Source organism: Halichoerus grypus, chromosome 7, assembly GCF_964656455.1.
Source record: "Halichoerus grypus chromosome 7, mHalGry1.hap1.1, whole genome shotgun sequence".
Lineage (NCBI taxonomy): Eukaryota > Metazoa > Chordata > Mammalia > Carnivora > Phocidae > Halichoerus > Halichoerus grypus.
The window spans coordinates 152732924-152747033 of record NC_135718.1 but is presented as its reverse complement, the minus strand read 5'-3'; the positions used below and the strand labels follow the sequence as shown (position 1 = coordinate 152747033).

Here is a 14110-nt window from a genome sequence, read left to right as displayed (position 1 = left end):
GATACAACATGGATGAACCTCAGAAACATGATGCTCCGTGAAAGAAACCAGACACGAAAGAGCTCATGTTGTGTGACTCCATTTATATGAAATGCTCAGAATAGGTAAGTCCATGGAAACATAAGGAAGATTATCAGTTAATAGGGGATTGGCATGGGGAGGGATGGAGGTGGGTGACTGCATAATAGATGTGGGATATTCTTTTGGGGTGATAGAAATTTTTTAGAAGTTGTTAGAGCTCGTGGTTATGCAACATTGTAATATACTAAATGCTGCTGAATTGAACACTTTAAAATAGTTAATTTTATATTGTGTTTCACCTCAATAAGAAAAAAATAAGCAATTAGATATTCACACTATAATGTGAAACTCCAGAGTCTAAGTATAAGATGTTCCATTTTAGAAAAGAATGGAAGGAAACATGGAAAATCTTTGCAGAAAAAATTGCCTACAAAATAATAACAAATAGAATAATAGAAGTTTCCTTTTCAACAGTAGATGCAAGAAAATAATAAGCTAGAATTTGACACAATTCAGACATCCCCAGACCTCTGTCTGCTATAAGGATCGTATGGACCCCCACCATATGCACTCTTAATAGACAACAACAGCAGAAAGCAAAGTAAACCTACAGGAACAAAGTTATGTAAAAAAAAAAAAAAAAAAAAATCAAAACCCAAAAACATGCAGTTTGGTTTGACAGACCAATAAGGTAAAAATGCAGTGGGTTTTCCAATTAGTGTCCCAGTACTGGGGAGGTGGGGTCAACGTCACTGGAAACACCCCCTTGCAGCTCAAATTTGAGGTTCTTTTTGACTCAAGAATCTGTGGGCTAAGTTAAGTCAATCAAGGTTCCTGAGCTTAAAAGGGAGTCTGTTAACTGACTTCCAAGTTTGGGATAGGGTGGGATGGGGGATGAGAATTTGGATGGTGAAGAGGTAGCTCAGAGCTGCTACAAGAGCAAATAGTGGGTGCTCAATTAATACTTGTTGGATAAATGAATGTGTGCATAATAAATAAGGAGGTCAAGATACACTTGTTGTTTTTGGTTCTGTTGTTAACTTTTATTCTTTGGTTAAAATCACAGAATTTGAAAGAAAGCAACACAATGGGCTGCTCGTTTGCTGGCTTTCCTCTGGCCAGCTTAGGGCCTTGCAGGTACTGTGACCGTGGCTCAGGCTGCAGGACGCGCACAACATGGACCTCAGTCTGCTGCTGGCTGTCAGCTCCGGGGCTGCTGCCTGCACTTTGGTGGAGGGGCCCCTGCTGGCCCCAAGTCTGCAGAAATCTCACGTTTGGCTCCAAGATGTTTATCTTCTTTGCTTTTGGGGTAGAATTTCAGGGTTATTTGTTGTATTTCTAATTTTGGGATCTTGGAGGAATCAGAGGTACGTTTTTACCTATTAATCCTGTTCTCTCTCCTTTTCACCAGTAAAAGGCAGGACCCTGTCTTCTGAGCTTCTTGATTGGAGTAAACTGGGCGTCGAGAGATTTGTGTCCACTCAGGCTTTGTTTTGGAGGCATGGGCCATTTGGGAGAGGAGACTTTATAGCCTGAGTGTGGAGTAGGTGTGTCACAACCAAGCTCTGGGTGTGCCTCTTCATGAATGCCTTAGGTCTGGTTTGCATCGAGCAGGGGTGGTGGTGGTGATAGTGATAGTGTACGGGGCCTGGGGGGCAGGAGCACCTGTCCGGTGCCTGGCCCTGAAACGAGGCTGCAGTTCTCAGTCTGTCCTTGAGTGTGCACCAGGACACCGTGGGTGCTCATGTTGAGGCAAGGACATCCTCTCCCAGCCCAGCTCACTGCCTCCCCGTGCTGCCACAGTGCTCTCCCTGGATGTTTGTCCTGTGGGAGAATTAATCTACTAATTATGCTTGCACACCACTAAGTTTTTCACATTTGTGCATGCCAGCGAATTGACAGCACACCCAACAGAGTCTTGGGTATTCTACCTCAAACTGAAGGCTTACAGAGAGAGAGAAAAAAAAAGACAATGTCAATGGCAAGTAATGTTTAAATCTCTGCTGTCATTTGGCTGTGACCCAAAAAGTGAATTAGCTTATGCGAGGTATCGGATTCCAGGAATATTGTCCTGACTCATATACTTTGCAATTTGGACTTCACAATCAGGCTTGAATAAAGGCCACTCTTAATACCATGAGCCATTTATTTCCAGGCATAGAGATCGTTACAATCTTCATTTTGCATTTTTTATCTATGTAAATCGATCAGTTTGTGAAAGCCCCCAAGCTTGGAATGTTTTACTACCACGTTTCTGCTAGATGATATGTAGATCTATGCAAACTTGTCATTTTTTTCCTGATTGGAGAAAATCCAAGGATTATCTTTACAGCTAACATTGATTAGAGTCCGAATATTTCACTCAACAGTGCTCAATATATTGTTGCAATGTGCCAAGGGCATTCACAGAGAAGACAGGGGATGGCATCTTAGGACAAACACCTCTGAACTTTTGGGGAAAAGTGACAAGCTCCTTGTTCACCTAGTAACCTTTTATTTGGTATCAGTAAGGCCAAAATGTAGATCAAGGTTGGGGATGTTGCAAAAGGAGGAAGAGGCTCTATTGCTTGTGAACCTTCTACAAGAAGCTACCTTTGCCGGACTCCCAGGTTCTGTCCTCAAGAAGATGTGTTACTCCAAGCTCCAAAGCTCAAGAGCTACTGAAAAGATCATATGCCAGTAGAAAATACTATTTTTACCCTCAAAAAATGGCTGTGGTATAAGATAAATTTGCTTGCATTGTACATGGCAGTATTTATCATATTTGATTCTGGGATTTGGATCTGTAGCACTACAAGCCAGGTGGGGTTTGCAATTCTCTGCCTTGGTGTAAGTGATGGTCAACATACACCCCCTCCCCCAAAATGAGAATGTGGGTTAGAGGGATGAGACAAAGGGCGTGAGATGAGCAACAAGAGCCACTGAGGGCACTGGGAGTGGTGACGATGGAGGGCCAGAGCAGGGAGGCAGGGAGAAGGTCGAGCTGCATGGACAAACCCAAAGCGTCCTTCTAGATACAGCAAGCTGGAGGAGATGTCCAGCATCATCCTCTTCTTTAGCATTGTGGAAGTACGCGACTGGGGAGGCGACATGACCCTTCAAAATCACACGGGGGCTCTTGCAAGGTAGTAAGTAAGAAGGGAACTGAAGACAGGGAAGCAGCTGGAAGCCGGGCAGATAAGAAAATAAATGCTGGAGTCGGGCTGGAGTGGAAATGAGAGGCGAGTGGGAGGCCCGGGGCTGTGGGAGGTGCAACTCTCCTCTGCTGGTTGGTTTGTGTATACTTGCTTCTCTCAAACTCCAAATCTCAGACCTGGAGATTTCCCAGCTGCAAGAGAGAGGAAGTCACTGTCGAGCTCTGAACGGAGCTGCTGAAGCCTGAGACCAGCAGCGGCTCTGAGAGTCTCCGGGGAGATGCTGCTTCTGCTGCTGGTGTTGCCCAAGGTTCTCTGCCCAGGCGGTGGTGGTGAGGAAGGTGGATGACTGGCCACACCAGCATGGGGACAGGGTCCAGATAAAGCCACGGAGGCTCAGGCTTCCCCAACACTCCCCACCACCCTCCAAAGGTGGGGAGGTGGCCTGAGGCCCTGGGGACAAATGTCTCGGGCTCTCTGTTGCTCTTCAGACTCTGGGTTCCTTTTCTCTAGATCTTTCCAATGTTCATTCTCTTATTGTTCCCTGCTTCTCCCTTTCTCCTCACTTTTTTTATCCTCCCATTACCCACAGCCTTTCAGGGGCCCACCTCCTACCAAGCCATCCAGATCTCGTCCTTTATCAACAGCAGCTGGACTCAGACCCGGGGCTCGGGATGGTTGGGCGATGTGCAGATTCATGGCTGGGACAGCGCTGCCAACAGGACGGTTTTCCTGAAGCCCTGGTCCAAGCGGAACTTCAGTGATGAAGAGGTGAATGAGCTGGAGGAGCTCATCCAGGTCTACCTTAGTGGGTTCGTCCTAGAAGTGCAGGATCATGCCTCTGAGTTCCAGTTGGAATGTGAGTCCTATCCTCTGATCTAGGGAGGCTCTTGCTGAATTTCTCTCTCCTGCTTCAGGCTACTATACCTTCTGATCTTTGCCCCTCCTTCCTGCATTACCCAGCTGCACACATACACTTCTCTGGAGCAGTTGCACCCTCTGACTCCGCACCCCCACAGAGCATTCCAGGTTCTTCCTGCTGCCCGCACTCTCCTCTGACAGGTGAAGGTGCCCCATTGTAACATCTCCTGGTTGGCTCGTGTATAACTTGCTTCTCTCAAACCCTAAGCAAGAAGCCCCACTTCTCTTCCTCGATGCCTGAGTGACCTCCTCCTGCAATCCCCCTCTTGGAGCCTCCTGCCTGGCCCTCTTCCCAATGCACTCCTCTTATTCACCCTGGATGGCTGGCCCCCAACCTTCATACTCTGTCCCCCTCTCCCCTCTCCCCACATACGTCATCGCAACTGCTTCTCTACCATTAGTGATATGCATGCCTCTCCCTGGTTCTCAGCTTTCTGAAAAATCTCTGATTGCTGTAAATAAGAGTTTGGCTCATCATTTCACACCTCAGACCTTTTGCATCACCCAAATCCCAAATCCCAGGTTCTTCCCTCATCTCTTTCTTGTTTGCTTCTTACTAACTGTCCATTTTCCTTCTATCCAGACCCCTTTGAGATCCAGGGCATAGCAGGCTGTAAGCTGTATCCCAGCGGGGGCACCGTGCACTTCTCGTGGGGAGCTTTAGGGGGACTGGACTTTCTGAGCCTCAAGAATTACTCCTGTGTGCCCACCCCAGAGGGCGGAAGCAGGGCGCAGTGCATCTGTGAGCTCATCAGTCAGTACAAAGGCATCCGGGATATCTGGGAGAAGCTCCTCTTTGAAACATGCCCTTGGTATCTCCTGGGCATCCTCGAGGCAGGGAAGGCAGAACTGCAGAGACAAGGTTAGTCCTGTCCCCCTCTAAGGCTTTTCCGTTTCACTTCTCACCACTTTCCTTAAATTCAAGAGGAGGAAGTACCTAAGAAGAGAGGGGCTTAATCAATAATTTGGTTTCCAAAGGAAGAGAAAGGGTCACTGTCCAAACTTGTAAGTTTCCAAATCCCTGTGCTCTAGAGTGGAGTCATAATCTGACACTCTCCCTGCTCCTTCCTGCCCCAGTGAAGCCTGAGGCCTGGCTGTCCACTGGTCCCAGTCCGGGTCCTGGCCATCTGCTGTTGGTGTGCCACGTCTCCGGCTTCTACCCAAAGCCTGTGTGGGTGATGTGGATGCGGGGTGAGCAGGAGCAGCGGGACACCCAGAGAGGGGACATCCTGCCCTATGCTGATGGGACATGGTATCTCCGAGTAACCCTGGACGTGGCAGCCCAGGAGGCGGCTGGTCTGTTGTGCCGAGTGAGACACAGCAGTCTAGGGGGCCAGGACATGGTCCTCTACTGGGGTGAGAAAGAGCTGGGACCCAGCTAGGCATGGGGGAGATGGTCCTCAAGCATAGAGGGAGGCACTGGCCACAAGTGGGGCTTCACCGAAGAGAGGAGGGTGGGGGGAGGGAGGAGGGGAGGGATGGAGGGAAGGGAGAGGGAGGGAGGAATGGAAGGGGGAGAAGGAGGGAATAAAGGGGAGAAAGGGAGAGGGGAGGTGGGGAGGAAGGGCCAGAGTTGGGGGAGGGACAGAGGTAGCATACATCAGCAGCATGTGACCATCAGGTAGGCAAAGGAAGGCCAGAAGAATCAGAGAATGGGTTTTGAAGCGACATCCTGTGTCCTTCCCCAATTTCCAGGAAACCCCATCTCCATTGGCTTGATATTTTTGGCAATAATAGTGCCCTTCTTGATCCTTTTGATAGGTCTTCTGTTTTGGTTTTTGAAGCACTGGTGAGTTTTTATTTTTAATCTTTCTTCTTTGTCTATGCATCTACTCTTTCTACCATTTTATCAATTTACATCACATTAGCCTCAGTCTTTCCGCCAGACTCTCCCCTTTCTTCCCAATCCCATCTTCTTTATGTAAATCTATTGCTTAAATTGTGGTAAACCTACCCTCATAAAACATAAAACCTATGGTCTTCACCATCTCCAAATGCACAGCCTAGAAGTATGAAGTACACCCACATTTTTGTGCAACCAATTTCTAGAGCTATTTTTGTCTTGGAAAACTAAAACTCTATACACATTGAACAATACCTCCACAGTCCCTGCTCCCCAGGCCCCAGCACCCACCATTCTATGCTCTGTCTCTAGAAATTTGATGATTCTGGGGACCTCATATAATTGAAACTTTTAGTTGTCCTTTTGTGACCGGCTTATTTCTCTCAGCACAAGGTCTTCAAGGTTCATCCATGTGGCCCCACGTGTCACAATCTCCTTTCTTCTCAAGGCTGAGTAATGATATTCCATTGCACGAACATGACACGTTTATCATTCATCTGTCGATGGACACCTGCGGTGATTCCATGTTTTGGCTATTTGTGAATAATGTAACTGTGAACATGGGAGCATGAGTTTCTATTCTGTAGAAATATTTTTTGCTTGTGTTCTTCACAGGTCATATCAGAGTATCTCATGAACCCTTGACATGACTTCTCTTCCATTTGGAATAAGCACCCAGAAGCCCAGAAGCTCAATCATCAGCCCTGGGGGGTCGATTGCATCATATTTCATCAAATAATCCTCCTATTTGATCACATCAGAGTTCCCATAGGATGTAAGATAAATCACTACTCATAACTAGCAGAATAATAATAGAAAACCATCAATTTTTTATGAGATGGTATCAATAGTACAATTCGCCCTGATCTCCTACACATAAGATGTGGAAAAGAATGTGTCTTAGAATAAATGAAATATAGTATACAACTTGCTGGTGACAATCCTTTGGTTTCCTATTTTAAAACTTTTTTTGTTCTGCTTCTGCTGAAATGTCATTTGTCAAAGTAAGCTAACTATAATTAAGCTGCAATTGTTGTATTTGCAGGGATGCTGAGCATGTTTAACATAATGTCTCTGTCTCTGCCTGGATGACTTTCTAACCCTTGAGGCACAGAGAGATGCTTCTTCCTCCAGGAAGCCTTCCTTACGGCTACAGTGGAAGTGACCCTCCCTTGTCTGGTGTCACGCAGAGACCAACTTCACTCTGTACCCATGGCATTGAGCTATTTTTGTGTCATTTTAACGTATTGTGGGATATCATCAGGGATATCAGTCTGAAATTCTTTTTGATGGGGTCTTTGCCCGGTTTGGGGATTACGATAATGCTGGCCTCACAGGATGAGTCTGGAAGCTTTCCTTCTGTTTCTATTTTTTGAAACAGCTTCAGGAGAATAGATATTATTTCTTCTTTGAATGTTTGGTAGAATTCCCCAGGGATCCATCAGGCCCTGGACTCTTGTTTTTTGGGAGGTTTTTGATCACTGCTTCAATCTCGTTACTGGTTATTGGCCTGTTCAGGTTGTCAATTTCTTCCTGTTTCAGTCTTGGGAGTTTATAAGTTTCCTGGAAGGCATCCATTTCTTCCAGGTTGCTCAATTTATTGGCATATAGTTGTCGATAATAATTTCTAATAATTGTTTCTATTTCCTTGGTGTTAGTCATGATCTCTCCCCTTTCATTCATAATTTTATTAATTTGGGTCCTTTCTTTTTCTTTTGGATAAGTCTGGCCAGTGGTTTATCGATCTTATTAATTCTTTCAAGAACCAGCTTCTAGTTTCGTTGATCTGATCTACTGTGTTTCTGATTTCTAATTCATTGATCTCTGCTCTAATCTTAATTATTTCTCTTCTAATGCATGGCTTAGGCATCATTTGTTGCTTTTTGTCTAGTTCTTTGAGGTGTAGAGCTGGTTGGTGAATTCGGGATTTTTCTATTTTTGAGTGAGGCTTGGATGGCTATGTATTTCCCCCTTAGGACCGCCTTTGCAGTATTCCATAGGTTTTGGACTGATGCGTTTTTGTTCTCATTGATTTCCATGAATTTTTAAGTTCTTCTTTGATTTCCTGGTTGACCTAAACATTCTTGAGCATAGTGGTCTTTAGTTTCCAAGTGTTTGAATTTCTTCCAAAATTTTCTTGTGATTGAGTTCCAGTTTTAAAGCATTGTGGTCTGAGAATATGCAGGGAATAATCTCAATCTTTTGGTATTGGTTGAGACCTGATTTGTGACCCAGTATGTGGTCTATTCTGGAGCAAGTTCCATGTGTGCTTGAGAAAAATGAGTATTTTATTGTTTTAGGGTGGAATGTTCTGTATATATCTATGAGGTCCATCTGGTCCAGTGTGTCATTCAAAGCTCTTGTTTCTTTGTTGATTTTCTGCTTAGATGATCTGTCTATTGCTGAGAGTGGAGTATTGAGGTCTCCTACAATTAATGTATTGTTATCAATATGATTCTTTATTTTGGTTAACAGTTGGCTTATGTAGATGGCTGCTCCCATGTTGGGGGCATAGATACGTACAATTGTTAGATCTTCTTGTTGGATAGAACCTTTAAGAATGATTTAGTGTCCTTCTGTGTCTCTAACTACAGTCTTTAGCTTAAAATCTAATTTGTCTGATACCAGAATTGCTACCCCAGCTTTCTTTTGAGGTCTATTGGCATGGAAGATGGATCTCCATCCCTTCACTTTCAGTCTGGATGTATGTTTAGGTTCAAAATGAGTCTCTTATAGACAGCATATGGATGGGTCCTATCTTTTTATCTGATCTGCAACCCTGTGCCATTTTATGGGAGCATTTAGGCCATTCATGTTGAGAGTGATTATTGAAAGATATGAATTAATTGTCATCATGTTGCCTGTGAAGACCTTGTTTCTATAGATTGTCTCTGTAAATTTCTGTTCTATATCACTCTTGGGGGTCTTTCTCCTTTTATAGAACCCCCCCTAATATTTCTTGCAGGGCCAGCTTAGTGGTCACATATTCTTTCAGTTTCTGCCGGTCGTGGAAGCTCTGCATCTCTCCATCCATTCTAAATGACAGCCTTGCCGGATAAAGTATTCCTGGATGCATGATCTTCTCATTTAGTACCCTGAATAAGTCTTGCCAGCCCTTTCTGGCTTGCCAGGTCTCTGTGGATAGGTCTGACATTATTCGGATGTTCCTCCTTCTGTACATAAGGAATCTCTTTCCCCTAACTGCCCTTAAGATGGTTTCCTTGGTGCTAAGATTTGCGAGTTTTACTATTACATGCTGGGGTGTTGGCCTGTTTTCCTTGATCTTGGGAGGGTTCCTCTCTACCTCTAGGACACGAATGTTTGTTTCATTCCCCAGATTAGGGAAGTGCCTTTTATATTTTTTCCCCTCCCTGACTCCCTGCCCACTTTTTGGATTAAGTGTTTTTTAATTATATCCTCTCCCCATGTAAGCTTGCTAGTTTCATGGTCTTTTATAATTCTTATTAGTAATTCAAGAAACATTTACATTCATCCAAAGCTTATCAAATGTATTATAAGTTAGTATTTTACCACTTCATACTAGGCAATGACCCCAAAACACTTTAACTGCATCTATCCTTCTCCTGACTTACATGCTACAGTTGCTGTATATTTTAATTTATTTCACAGAGTAAAGTTAACATTTTAATTAAATTCAGAGTTAAATTAATTTCACACAATAAACATTTATTTTATTTATTTGTCCTTTGCAGTGCTCAACTTGGCAGTTAGTGTTGGGAACTAGCAGTATCAGTTGACCCTATTTGAACCAGGAAGTGCAATTATTCAAGTGTGGATTTCAATCTCTATGAAGTTTCCTCTATTTTTTTCTATTTCTGATTCACTTGTACTCCAGAGTAGAGGGCTTTAGAATGTAAGCTTTTAGGGTCTCAAACTAGAGCCTCTGCTGTTTACCAGGACTTCCCTTCCAATTAGACCCCAAATCCCAGTGTTTGTCTCCTTAAGCCCCCTGACTCTGTGGAAGTTTCTGCTCAGCTTCTGGGCTTCTCTGTTACCACTCTTGGGATTGGCAGGCACCTGTCAGAGAAAAAATGGTCCCAAATTCTGCCTTTCAACTCTCAGAACTTCATGGACTTTCCATTTCTCACTGTGTTGAGAGTTCTCAGATGTCTTTAAATAGATGATATTTTTCAAAATCTAGTTTTACCAGCTATTCTCAGCAGGATAATTTTCCATAAACAATGTAACTCATCATCACCAGTGTTATTTTAGAAGTCAATAAAATTGGTTAGGAAAATGACCTTGAAAGTACAAAGATTTAGTAATTGGGGAGGCAGATGGAAACTACTGATCAATCCATGACATTAGCACATTCCAGGGAGACATTATTGTTTTCTCAAGCTGCAGAGATCATCAGTGATGATGATGATGGTGGTGGTGGTGGTGATGGTGATGATGATGATGGTGGTGATGATGATGATGATGATGGTCTTAATACTATTTTTAAAAGATTTTATTTATTTATTTTATTTTAAGGGGGAGAGGCAGAAGGAGAGAGAGAGAGAATCTCAAACAGACTCCCCACTGGGCAGGAAGCCTGATGTGGAGATGCATCTTATGACCCCGAGATCATGACCTGAGCCCAAACCAAGAGTCAGGGACTTAACCAACTGAGTCACACAGGCGCCCCAGTCCTAATAATTTTTAAGTGTTTTGTGTGTGCTTTTTTTTCACATTCCTTGCTTCATCTTTACAATAACCCCTTGAGGAATGTAATGTAGTTGTTCTCATTGCTGTAACTCCCAGAATTGTGCAATTTGTTTATGTTACATCCACATAGAGCAAGATGGCCTAATAATACTCTTGTTTCAATTCTTTTTTTTTTTTTTTAAAGTGACTCTTGGGGAAAAGAAGAACTTACAACACTTTTCATATAATATTACAGTAGGGATAAAGACAGTTTCAGAGTTTTAATTGCTCTCAAATTGGGGAGCTCGTTTACAAAGAAAAGTTAAGACAATGGATAACAGAGACAAGAATGGTCACTGACATGGGTAGGCATGGAGGTGATAGTAGGTCTTAAAAATCCTAGTAAAACCCAAAGTATAAAATAAATATGCACAAGCTCCACAAATATAATAAATGATGAATAAAATTTTAAATGGGAGAAAAGGGATGCATCTTCCTTCCAGAAGAATTAAAAATTATCTTTGTAAATCTTTCCTTTCCAGGAGGTAGGGCTTGATTACCTGCCCTCAAGTGTGGGCTGGACTCACTTCCAATGGACAGAGTGTGGATAGGTAAAAGAGTAAGTTTACACTGGAAAAACCTGGCAGATGACCTTAGCCAAATGATCAAGGTGAGCGTTACCAGTCACAAATCATATTGATAGCACATGCACCTAAGATGGTGTGAAGAGAAGGGCAGGCCGCCTCCATGGTATTCTTCCTTCAAACCCACAACCCAAACTGGTCACAAGAAAAACATCAGACATCCCCAAAGTGAGGGAAATTCTACAAAATCTGTCCAGTACTCTTCCAAATTAAGGTCAGGGAAACAAGACAAGACTGAGAAAACAGACATGACAGTGAAGGTAGCAGAGTTCCCTGGACTGAAACTTTGAACAGAAAATCGAAATTAGTAGAAAACCTGGTGAAATCTGAGTAAATCTGCCCTTTTGTTCATGATAATTATATTAATGTTAATTTCTTAGTTTCAGTAAATTTACCATAGCTATGTAAGATGTTAATTTTAGGGAAAACCAGGTAAAAGATATCTAAGAATGCTCCATACCATCTTTGCACCTTTTCATTAAATCTGGAATTATTCTGAAATAAAACATTAAAAAAAAAGTCCTAGTAAAGTCCTAAGAAAAACCTAAGAAGTCCAGAGTTCAGAGTTCCTAAAGTCTATTAACTGATAAGATGACCTACACAAGTGTGTGCCTCATGAAATAACACTTGCTCTGAGAGCATATACGCTCTAGGACAGAAACTAAGAACAACTTAAAAAAAAATTCCTGGAGTATGAGCAATAAAAGAAAACTTTAAATTGGAAATAGAATGACAACATGTTTCATTAATTGGAATAAAAAAATACACAGGCTGAAATTCAGTATTAAACCTGTTATTCAAATATTTTGTCATTGGAAGTGTTCATGAACCTGACAAGTGTCAAGTCTCCTGGCTGGAGAGACACCAGCCTTCCCCAATGTCTGCTCCATCTTCTACTCTGCTGGACCAATAGAGCAGGGGATGAAGAACTAGTCATCATTAGCCATCGAATATAAAATATCATGAAGTTGGTAGTGTAGGATGTGGTGGTGAATCCTGCAGACACCCTAAAGGAAGCACACCCATGTCCAGCTGTCAGGGGCTGCAGTTTGGGCTGAACAGCATCAGTCTTCAGGATTTCAGATGTGAGGGGCAGGTCTGGTTGATCTGTGGGCTGGATGCATTTGAATCATAGAAAGCCATAGAGATGTAGATAAAAACTGCAAATTATTACTTGTACATTAGACACTAAAACTGCACTTTCCAAAATTAAATTAAATTAAATTAAATTAAATATGTACTAGGCAGTACAGAATAGAATATTTCCATCATGCAGATAGTTCTACTAGACAGCATGGCCATAAGATGTGGTTAGCATAGCTGAAAACTTCTTAAGCTACATAAATAAAATGCAACTAAAAGTGTGGAGAAAGACAAGGATTTTCATTTGAATGAAGCACTGTGAGGGCCTCAGAGTGTACTGTACTTCAGAGCAATAGCCACCACTGTCCTGGCACATTGACAGGCCGTGACTGAGGGCGACGGGGCCAAGGAGCTTGCACACAGGTTTTCAAAATGTGGGAGCTACATGGACACATTGGTGAGGTCATGGAACCTCACCACTGTGCTCTTGGGGGACCTGAAGGAAAAGCACCGTGAGAAGGGGCCATGATCTGAGCCGTGTGGATTAATGTTGCCAGGATCCTTTCCATGTCCTTTTACTGCAGTTATCCAAGACAATGTTGGCTTCCTCTCTTCACATGAATGGAATTGTTATCTAGGGAAATCTCTTTGAGAAAGAATGAGACTTAGGTAGAAAATGTCACTAGGCTTTAGAATTAGATCAGGAAGGAAAAGAGCTACAAACCTCCTGGAAATTAGCCATTGGTAGGAGCTGTGTGCAGTTGGAAGATTAAGCATTTGCTGATACCTTGTAGATGAAGAAGGCTCAGGAAAAGCTTAGTTAAGTGCGTGTCTAGGGCAGTCTGCTCTCCTGTAGACCTTCCTCCTGAGGCTGGGATGGAAGGGCAACACCTTCAGGGTGAAAGATCAGATTTTAACACAAAACTGGCTACCAACTGTAGATGTAGTAAGAATCGAGGCTATTTTATGCTTTCTGTTACCAGTTTGTTAGGTTCGTATTGTTTATTCCAAAATCATTAAAGTTGTAAATCAGATTTCTTTGCAGGAAAAACAGGAAGGTCATCAGATGATTATAGAATTTCTAGGAGTAGAAGATTGAACATTTCCTTACATTTACACAAATGTGTTCCAAAATGTGATTACAACTTTAAATCAATTCTAGGTGATCCCAATCCCCACCCCCTAACCATTTTCTTTCTTAGGAAGATTAATTTGTCTAAAGCCACAACTTGTGATGGGTTTCCAGGGAATCTTTCAGTTTGGGCAAGAAAGTTTACAAAAGGGATCTGGGAGTTAGCGGGACAGACAGAGTGTAGGAGGGGAAATTTCTTCTCAAAAGAGACCTGGCCACAAATGGTAAGTTTTTGGTATTTTTTGTTTTGTTTTGTTTTAGTAAAAAATTGTGGTTATGCAATAAGGAAATTGTGTCAACCAAGGAGGAAATAATTATACCATTTTATGTAGCAAAAAATTAAAATTAATGTTAGATATTTTTCTTGTGGAATTTATTTTCTGCATGCTTTCAATTTAAAAGGAATATCCTTAATGGTTTTGTGCATTGTTGTTGGGTTGCTATCAGGAATTGATTTCTGTTTTGCTCAGTTCATTACAATGACTTATGGATTCAGTAACCTCCAAGTTTTTTACCCATATAACTGATTTCTTGTGGAATAGGGCAACTGTTTTATCCCTTACTTATTTTTGCTTTATTTTATTTTGTAAATGATCCTAAAATTCCTCAGATTAGTACAGTTACTTGTAACATGGGTGTTTGACATATGTCATTCCAATCAATTGGAAGTAGAATTCATATA

At 42.4% G+C, this 14110-nt stretch overlaps 1 protein-coding gene across 1 annotated transcript; it reads left to right on the top strand.

Annotated features, from left to right (window-relative positions):
* The first annotated feature begins 3416 nt into the window (after window positions 1-3416).
* On the top strand, window positions 3417-6564 carry LOC118521326 (T-cell surface glycoprotein CD1b-like). Its single transcript, XM_078076891.1, has 6 exons — window positions 3417-3496; window positions 3748-4014; window positions 4660-4938; window positions 5154-5328; window positions 5772-5865; window positions 6535-6564. Exons 1-6 carry the CDS (start codon window positions 3436-3438, stop codon window positions 6562-6564), a joined length of 906 nt encoding a protein of 301 aa, XP_077933017.1. The 5' UTR covers window positions 3417-3435.
* The last annotated feature ends 7546 nt before the right edge of the window (window positions 6565-14110 follow it).

What these genes read in the sequence shown, in the direction of transcription:
- LOC118521326 (XM_078076891.1), top strand. Translation starts at nt 3,436, where the DNA reads ATGCTGCTTCTGCTGCTGGTGTTGCCCAAGGTTCTCTGCCCAGGCGGT. An exon ending in AGGCGGTGGTGGTGAGGAAG is followed by an intron (nt 3,497 to 3,747) that starts GTGGATGACTGG and finishes CATTACCCACAG; the next exon opens with CCTTTCAGGGGCCCACCTCC. An exon ending in TTTTGGTTTTTGAAGCACTG is followed by an intron (nt 5,866 to 6,534) that starts GTGAGTTTTTAT and finishes TGTTCTTCACAG; the next exon opens with GTCATATCAGAGTATCTCAT.